Source organism: Pyrus communis, chromosome 13 (assembly GCF_963583255.1).
Source record: "Pyrus communis chromosome 13, drPyrComm1.1, whole genome shotgun sequence".
NCBI classification, from domain to species: Eukaryota; Viridiplantae; Streptophyta; class Magnoliopsida; order Rosales; family Rosaceae; genus Pyrus; species Pyrus communis.
The window spans coordinates 18,638,075-18,648,151 of NC_084815.1; the positions used below are offsets into that span (position 1 = coordinate 18,638,075).

At 36.4% G+C, this 10,077-nt stretch overlaps 1 protein-coding gene across 1 annotated transcript; it reads left to right on the top strand.

Moving 5' to 3' along the window:
- Nucleotides 1-2,404: 2,404 nt before the first annotated feature.
- On the top strand, nucleotides 2,405-7,941 carry LOC137713145 (subtilisin-like protease SBT3.3). The gene is made up of 10 exons (XM_068452405.1): nucleotides 2,405-2,719; nucleotides 2,819-2,910; nucleotides 4,278-4,375; nucleotides 4,550-4,705; nucleotides 4,861-5,522; nucleotides 5,619-5,704; nucleotides 5,804-6,028; nucleotides 6,119-6,233; nucleotides 6,834-7,026; nucleotides 7,107-7,941. The coding sequence occupies exons 1-10, from the start codon at nucleotides 2,636-2,638 to the stop codon at nucleotides 7,679-7,681; spliced, it is 2,286 nt and encodes a 761-aa protein (XP_068308506.1). The 5' UTR covers nucleotides 2,405-2,635; the 3' UTR covers nucleotides 7,682-7,941.
- Nucleotides 7,942-10,077: the final 2,136 nt, after the last annotated feature.

Consider the following 10,077-nt stretch of genomic DNA (forward strand, 5'->3'; position numbering starts at 1 on the left):
TATTTAACATATAATTTCTTTCTTTAACGAGATTTTTTACATTAAATTTTTGCCATACATTTAATTATATGGGTCAACAAATCTCCATAAACAGAAATTTAATGAAACTTTAAGGACTGCTAAAGTTACTTCATTTAGTTATATGGCTGAGGATGATCAAGAAGAAATTGCAAGACTTACGACGATTTGGTTTCTGAATTTGAAATGAAAAGATTTGGGTGCCTTGAGTGTTTTTTGGGGATTGAAGTCGCGTTTTTAGACCAAGGTATATTTCTATTGCCAAGGAAATATGTTCTTGATTTGTTGACAGAAATTGGTTTGCTAGATTGTAAGCCATCTGATACACCTACTGTTCAAAATCATGATCATGTAGGGTATTCAGATTAGATTAGTAGGAAGATTTACTTATTTATCACATACTAGACCAAATATTGCATATGCAGTAAGTGTTGTGAGTCAGTTTATGCATGCTCCTAGTGAACATCATTTGAATGAAGTCTATTGGATTCTCACATATCTAAGTCTGCACCAGGATATGAATTATGTTTTCTAGGATTGTCATTTGAGAATAGAAGGATATACAGACGTTGATTGGGCAGGAAACATCACTAATATAAGATCCACATCCGGATACTTTACTTTTGTGAGGGGAAACTTGGTTACTTGGCATGGTAAAAAGCAAAAAGGTGGGGTTTTGTCTAGTGTTGAGGTTGAGTTCAGAGGAATGGCGAAAAGATTGTGTGAACTTCTATGGTTAAGAAAATTACTCAACAAAATTGGCTTTCTACCTGGATCATCCATGAACATGTATTGTGATAATACAGCTACGATTGATATACCTTAGAATTCAGTTCAATATGATTGTACAAAGCATGTCAAAGTGAATAGGCATTCAAGGAGAAGTTTGAGGCACATATTATTCAATTTCCATTTGTGAAGTCTAAAGATCAATTTGGCAGGTACTTGATTAAGGTTGTAGCTAAAAAATCGTTCCATAACTTGATTGAGGAGAGTGTAGGCGTGAGTCCCAATCAATATAGAATTGCAATTATCACATTATTATTCTACTGTAAATAGAATAAGTGTGTGTACTTAGATTAGGATTGAGTTTCCTTTTACTAAGTACTTGTATACTATAAATTTGTGCCTTCATTTTTTTTTTCTTTTCAATATGTGCCTTCATTCATAGTGAGAAGAATGTATTAAAGAAAAGAGAAATTTTATTTGAACCCATATAATCTCTTTTTACACTTAATTTACTCTCAACATCCATATTATTTTTAATTAAAGAATTAATATCCTTTAAATCCAAATTTATTACCTAAACTACCCTCACAAACCCAATTTATAATGTAAATTTATCTTTAAACTCATTTAAAAAATAAAATCCCAAATTGAATAATTTGGTGAAGTTTCTACTTCTTTATGAGAATGAAAGCTTTATGGCGTTCGACTTCTAAGGACAAGTTGAATAATTTAGTGAATTTTCTACTTGTTTATAAATCTTCCATATCATTAGGGTTCAAATAAACTGAACAATGTAGCCTATACTGTGAATCGAACGTGTAATCCTTTTGACTAGCATCTTTTACTACACTAGGAGAAACGCTAGGAACATCGGAAGTGATGGGTATCAAATAACACCTTGGATTAGTATTTCGTTGACTCCTCGTAGCTCTTCTCGCTATGCACCCCAAATTGAGAATAGCTAGATTGTTTTACGAAATTAAATATAACATTTTTTTTTAAGTGGAAGACTACATATGCATATTTCTAACCAAATATTAAACAATAGCAATACAAGGCTGGAGAAACTCTCCAGTTCAGTGGTCTCATCTCATCGCCCCGACTTATCATGCTAATGGCATAATTAGTTCCATCCCAAAGGGTTTTACGGTCCATGTATTCTGCCCATAAAACAACATATATTGCAAAGTACATCACTTTAAAAGAACCAAATAAGTAAAAATTCAGCATTATACACCACAATTCTGTTTTCCTACTCAGAAAATTTTCCTACAAAAAAATTCACTTAGCTCTATATTTTAAAAAGCTTTTGTAATAATAAAAAATGAAAAAAAAAAAAAAAAGGCAGAATTTACCCCTTTTTTGGGCATAACCCAACAAATTCAGCTGAAATAACCCAACGATGGTATAAAGATATTCCACTTTCTGGTATGCGAGTGAAAGGAGAGAACCGGGTTGAAAACAATTAAAAAAAAATTTAAAATGAGTTTCTGACCGCAGGATTTCCATAAACCGCCATGATTAAAAGATTTAAAAAGGTTCCTCTGAGAGAGATCCCGGTGCACCGAAAGTGGAGGGACTCTTTTTCTAAACCATAAATAGATACTGCATATTTTCATATCAACAAAGAGATGCTGCTTGTTTTATTATCAAAAAGTAGATGCTGCACGTGAGGGAAAGAGAGAATTATACACGAGAGATAGAGAGAGGAAGAAAATAGAAGGAAAACAGAGTGAAATTGTTTTGGTTAATTCTTTTACTCAAAGTCTTGAAAGCCTTGTTGCCGGATTTGCTCCTCCCGCACGGCAGCTGTGGCTGACTGTATTCAGCCTTCCTCAACCAGGCCTCCTCCCTTTCTCTTTCTTGTGGTTGTTGAGGCAGAGAAGATATGAGCAACCCAAGTCCCCTAGTTGTTCTAGTCCTCTGGCTTCTCTGCTGTCTTAATAGCCAGGGCATGACAGAAAGAAGCAATGTATGTGTGCCAACATATCTCAAACACATTTTCTTCTTCTTTCTTTAGAAAATTCTGGATTCGATTTTGGTACCCTAACTTCTCACTTTCAACTAACAGGTACACATTGTTTATCTCGGAGAGACGCAGCATGACAACCCCGAGCTGGTCGTTGATTTGCATCATGAATTGCTTGCCTCTGTAGTCGGAAGGTAACCCACAATTTTATTTCGCCTAGTCTAATTGTGTGTTCTATATACAAGTTCCAAAATCAGATTACCTGAAAGTTTTGTTCAGTGCAGTGAGAATTGTGGAACTAATACTCATGCCTTTACGCATGTCGTCATTAGGGGTTTTGGATAGAAATGGAAAGGATTCAGTTTATCTAAGAGCAGAGGGCAGTAGGTACTTCTTTCGCTCCAATGGCACCCTAGATCTCAAAGTTCAGTGGTTGAAACCTGTGTCATCGATCGATGGTTGAAGTAAAAATAACTCCAACACAGGAGATGGAAAACTCTATCCCCCATCCGGCTTCTTTTTTCCATTGCTATATATCATCCAAAACACTTGCTAGATTATAGACATATACTTCTGCTTAGTTCAACCTACTTGAAACAGTTGTGCGATATTTAATTCTGAATATAAAAGCTTCAACCAGACAAATTTCAGTAAAATGCTTGCTTAGTACTCTGATTCTTATGTTGCAGCAAGAAATTGGACTCAAATGCTTGTAAAGTACTTTATTTACTCTCACATATACATTCCCTCGTATAACTTGGCTTATACATGTTAAATTTTGAGGTAGAACAACCACACTAACAAAGTAGGATGCATCAGTAGCGGGGAAAGTAATTAGTTAATTTCCAGTTGTTCCATCTTCTTCTAATAAAAGTCCTCACAGCCTCCTCATCACTTGTGAGCCCATGATGCACTCTTAACACAACATCTTGAAGAATCAACTTAACTCTTTCACAATTGATATGGATATATGCTTGCATGATAAACCTGCAACACCCAGAAACTTATGAGCACAACAATCTTCACATCCACGATCGAGGCATTGAAGTTGTGTTATGGCTTCCGCCCCTACAATCTTCACATCACTTCAATATCCAAACTCCTGCAGCAAAACAAGAAACTCTTTATAAAAACTCTAGACATCGTAAAAATGTAGACAAAGATAGATAGTCACAAGTCACAGCACACAGAAACTTATTACCACAACATAGAAAATAAAGATTGTCACCCAAGTCCAAGAGAGACATAACCAACTTGAAATAGATGCGTGATCTTTATTTTAGAAAATAAGCACGTGCACAATTGTTGTAAAAGTAGAAAACTACCCCCACCCTACCCTCCGATATCAAAATACGGAGTATGAGATTCTTTCACTCTTGAAGCACCATCTTATGTAGCAACTCCAACTGCTTTGTTGATTTGTAATGAAAACTAAATAGCTAGTTTTCCTTCTAATAAAGACTTAAAGATCGATTATATGAATTTTGGTCTAGGATTCTTGATTAAATGATCCAAATCTTGAGTAAAATGTTTGTTAACTAATGTGATTCTTGTGCTGCAGCAAGGAATTGGCCTCAGAATTAATGGTATACAGTTACAAACATGGTTTCTCTGGGTTTGCAGCCAAGCTCACAGAGTCTCAAGTCCAACAACTTTCAGGTATCTTTCTAAAATATTTGCCATAGATTATTCAATAAAGTCAAGTCTCGTTTTCAGTGATTGACAACGATAACACAAGCTGCCATGGACTCATGAAATGTACTTCAAATGTAAATTTATAAATACTGGTATTACAATTATGGCTTCTTATGTTTATAACATATGTGAATTCAGAGTTGCCTGGTGTTGTACGAATCATACCGAATAGCCTCCATAAGCTGGAAACAACTAGGAGTTGGAATTTTCTTGGCCTCTCTCCTCATTCCCCTTCCAATATTCTCCCCAAGAGCAAGATGGGGGATGGAGTTATCATAGGTGTTCTTGACACAGGTTTTTCTCTCTCTCTCTCTCTCTTCCCCCTCCACCCTCCCCTCCCCTCCCCCGCCGCCGCCCCCCCCCCCCCCAAAAAAAAACACCAACACACACACACACACACACATCATACGTAATGGTCCCTTAACAGAAGCATTCAATGGATTAAGCAGGTATTTGGCCAGAGTCTGAGTCATTTAATGAAAAAGGCCTTGGGCCAGTTCCATTCCATTGGAAGGGCGCGTGTGAATCTGGGGAAAATTTCAATACAACAATACATTGCAACAAAAAAATAATTGGAGCCCGTTGGTTCATCAAGGGACTTCTTGCAGAGTATGGAGAGCCATTGGACACATCCACTGACTTCTTGTCTCCTAGAGATGCAAATGGACATGGTACTGATATTTCAAGCATTGCAGCTGGTTCATTTGTTTACAATATTAGCTACAAGGGCCTTGGTGGTGGGACAGTTAGAGGGGGTGCCCCAAATGCCCGATTAGCCATGTACAAGGTTTGCTGGAATCTGTTTAATGGCTATTGCTCATCCGCTGACATACTTAAAGCTGTGGATGTAGCCATACATGAAGGGGTTCATGTGTTGTCATTATCATTAGGAGATTCAATACCCATATCCACTATTGTTGATGATGCAATTGCTATTGGTTCCTACCATGCTGTAACTAGAGACATTATCGTTGTGTGTTCGGCTGGAAACGATGGACCTTTTGCTCAAACAGTTACAAATACTGCACCATGGGTCATAACTGTTGCTGCAAGCACCATGGATCGAGCATTTCCTACTTCTATTACTTTAGGAAATAATATAACTTTGCAGGTATGTTTGTGATTATAGCAAGTTTTGCTTTGGATTTTGAGCCATATTATTGGAAATCATCATCATCATCACCATGTGTCTTACTTATTTTTGCAGGGTCAATCATTGTTTACAGGTCCGCATACCGGATTTACACGCTTGATATACCCAAAATCCACAAAGATTGACTCCACATCCACAAGGTATCATATATCTAATATGTTACTTTGTATTCAAGGTGCTTATAAATATCCTATATTTTTAATTACAAATTAATTTTCAATATCATTACTTGTTTGCAGTATATGTGATTCCCTCTCGTCCCTTAATAAAACTATGGTATCTGGAAATGTGGTTCTCTGCTTCACTAGTTACTCAGAAGAAGCTTTGAGAGAAGCAGGTTGTGTTGGCGTAATCATAGCAACGAACCCAAGTGATCTCATGCTTCCAAGTGATGACGATTTTCCGAATATTCAAGTTGACTATGAGGTTGGCACCCGCATATTATCTTATATCCGGTCTACTAGGTACGTATAACATTCATCTATTATCGTCTTTGTTGATTCCGTAATTTGTATCATTAGGTTTGTGATCCTCAAGTTTTGTTTGGATTGCAGTGCTCCTCTTGTAAAGTTGAGCCGTACTAAAACAATAGTGGGCAAGCTAATATCAGCCAAAGTGGCCGCTTTTTCATCGAGGGGGCCAAACTCCGCCACACCAGCAATTCTCAAGGTGTGATCACTACTTTAATTCATGAAGGGCTATTGTTCACACAAATCCTTGTCCCGTTACTTTGACGCCCATAAACCTGACAACAAACAAAACAAGTTTTCCAGTAAAGCGAGATTTTATCTTTTGATTAGAAAAAGATCTTGAATAGGACTGTAACCTATTCATCCAAAGTTCTGAGCACAAGAAGTTATATGTTGAAACAAATCTTAATATCTTCCATTGCATATTGTGGATTTCAATGCTAGTTTTGGAAAACTTTTGCTCTTTCCTTGTGGTATATTGAGAGACAAGTCCGTGCATTTCTATGGTCCAAGTTTGTTTGAGCATAATTCACGGTTGATTGTGTTGAGAGTTAATTGTCCTCGGACTCTGTGTGTGTGTGTGTGTGAGTCTCTTGTATTAATTATCGTGTAAATTAATCTGGATTATAATCATGTAATACTTAGATATTGCCTTCCTGTTTGTATCCACCTGTAGTTCATCATGTACACTAACATTATTAATAGACGCCCTAAGCTTACTTGTTATTGCAAGCTTTGTGACTAACATGGTTTTGGGAACTTTCTATATTTTTTATCTTGTAAACTTTTTGTGAGACAGCCAGATGTTGCCGCACCTGGTGTGAACATCTTAGCTGCATATTCTCCTCTTCGTTCCTATGTCGACGGCGGATATGCTGTGAAGTCAGGAACTTCATTGTCAACTCCTCATGTCTCAGGCATTGTAGCCCTTCTCAAAGTAATGCATCCTAGTTGGTCCCCAGCAGCCATTCGATCGGCACTTGTGACAACCGGTATTCACAATTCCCTAGGCCAATTTCATTTTAATGATATATGTGAAACATAACTATACTGTCGATTTTGATGCGTGCAGCGTCGAGGAATGGTCCATCTTGTAGTATTCTACCAATCTTTGCAGAGGGATCTCCTAGAAAGTTGGCTAATCCGTTTGATTACGGAGGCGGAATTGTGAACCCTAACAAAGCAGCATATCCTGGGTTAGTATACGATATGGGGAGAGAGGACTACATAAACTTCCTTTGTGCTGTTGGCTACAACACCTCAGCTCTCTCTCAAATTGTAGGACAAGTCACAGCATGTTCCAGTACAAAGCCTTCAGTTCTTGATGTGAACCTGCCTTCCATCACCATTCCAAACCTGAGAGACAATATAAACCTAACCAGAAGCGTCACAAATGTTGGTCCAGTGGACTCAGTATATAAAGTTGACATAGACCCTCCACTTGGCGTTAACGTAGCTGTAAGACCTGACACTTTGGTCTTCAATTCTTCCGTTAAAACAATCACGTTTACAGTTGCAGTTTCTACCACTCATCACGTGAACACCGGATATTACTTCGGCAGTCTCACTTGGACAGATGGGAAACATGTGGTCACAAGTGCCCTATCAGTTAGAACGCAAATTGCGGACTATACAGATGGATACTGAAGCTGCTGAATTTCATACCACGTAGAAGTCAGGAAAAATTCAATGTATTTCTTCTCCTCATCGGATGATAATTAAAGATGATGTTAGCAGAATGTATATTAATCCAATTAGTCTGAGATTTACGAAGCTTTCAGATTACCGAGTTGATTTGCCTGTATTGCACTTATCTTCCTGGGGTTAAGCTTAGCTTTAATTATTTTGTCGATTCAACTCTTTGTAAGTAAAAGTACTTCGATGTAGTACTTGTACGTCCAATTGTTCATGACTCTATTAAGTTGATGCATGTGCGATATAAACACCCCAAAATACTGAATTCAGGCTTGTGTTCCTTTACCAGCTACTCTTCGAGTTTTGAGGCAATTGCTAAAGGAAAGGCCATAATAAATGTATGGTATACCTAATTCTTTCCGATTGGCTGTTACAATTTTAATCATCTAAAGACAATTAGCATTTAAACTTGGAGACAAGATATTGGCACTCTAGCCACTTAGTACTATAATCTAGTGATATTCCTTTCACTTCTAAGTGAGAGAGGTCTTAGGTTTAATTTTTGCCAAATACGAGTTTGTTGTGAGGTTAAGCTCATCTCCTCCTTGTATATATCAAAAAAAAAAAAAAAAAAAAAAAAGAAAAGGAAAACAGATATTGGCACTCGAAATATTTTCACCCAAAGCGCAGCACTGAAATGGTCCAAACCAGAAACACTGAACAAATCCTGATCATGTTGCCCAAAACACCAAAGGAAGCGACACCAAAACCATAGTTTACGATGTATATAGGGAACTATGTGGCACTTATTTTCTTCAAGTATTGTTTATTTAGCTAGAATAAGGGTGCAAAATTTTCGATCCTGCAATTAAAATTTCCGATCCGAACCCATAATTTCGCAAAGAGATTATCAAGTGCTAGATGAATACATTTCTTTAGTGACCAATCTCTTGATCTGGAATAAATACGCACAAATTCGCAAATAAGGAAAACTCAGACATGACTATCACAACACAAAAAAAACTATAAACCACCAGTGTAATTATACCACAAAGATGCCATACATAACATACCCATCATCGTAGCCACAAAACCATTCGCAACAATAGTACGTATAATAGGTGCACTAAATTTGTACATCAAATTTGTGGCATAAATATAATATTTGTAATTTAATTCAAGTTGGAATTGGATTAATAATTATAATAAAAATTTATATGGTGCAGAATGTGTCACTTAGTACTACGATATAGTGGTAGTTTGTTCACTTATGAGTGAGAAGTCTTGGTTCGAATTGCGTGAGTGGTGAGTCCGCAACCAATTTAATTCCCTCATCCCTTAGTGTAAATAGATTGTGTAAATCCTAGTTAGATTTGGGTTTTAGATTCTCATTATTCTAGTGATTCTTTCCTATTAGAATTGTAATTACTTGGAGGACAAGTTACTCCTTTTGCTCTTGGTTTACTATAAATTATTTTTTTGCTACACACATAAGAAACAAGATTTTGAGTAGGGGTGGGTTCTGTTTCATTCGGTTCAGTTTTTTTTGTTTTTTTTTTTGGTTTGGTTTTGTTCAGTTCGGTTTCGATATGGTTTTGTTTTTTATTTTATTTTATAAAACTTGATCTTTATTAATATGGAGTATAGAAAAGAGGCCTGCATTGGTAGACTAACAATAAGAAAAGAGGCCTGCATTGGTAGACTAACAATAAGAAAATGAGGAAAGTGGGAAATGGGAAGTGGGAAGGTAGTTGTATATATACAAGATCATATAAACCAATCTTATTCTACCAAGAACCCTAATTGCAAAGAAAAATTATCACTGTATCCATTCAAAAAGTAAGCAAATAGAGAAGCTCTTCCAAGTTCCAAAGCCTTCCTAAACTTTCCTCTACAACCAATGAAATATACTCCCTAATTGAACAAAGTATACTCCTTGAAAATGCCCTAGGTTAGTTTCAAACTTGGCAACAAAGTTTCACAAAAGAAACGTCATGTACATACATTCAAAAAGTGTAAAGGGATTCGGTTCGGTTGTGTGAAAGTGTTCAAGAATTATCACTTTAGGAAAAAAAAACTTGATGTATAAAATGTTGAGAATCAAGAAACCTAAGAGTAGCAAACTAAAAATTACCTTAAATAGAAATGATAAATGAATAATAAAGAATAAAGTATAAGCGTGTAGCAAGAGATAAATAAATTATAGTCTAAGAGCAGTTCCAGCGTGAGAACCCTCCCCCCAAGAATACACTATGCTATCCATCCAGTGAACAGTAACTGCCCTTAATGAACAGTAATCACCTTTTGCATCTCCACCATTGCATTTCAATAACCCTGGCAATAAGCAATAAAATATTAATATTTTTTTATTTATAAAATAATACAAAATAATTATTTAAAAAAAAAGT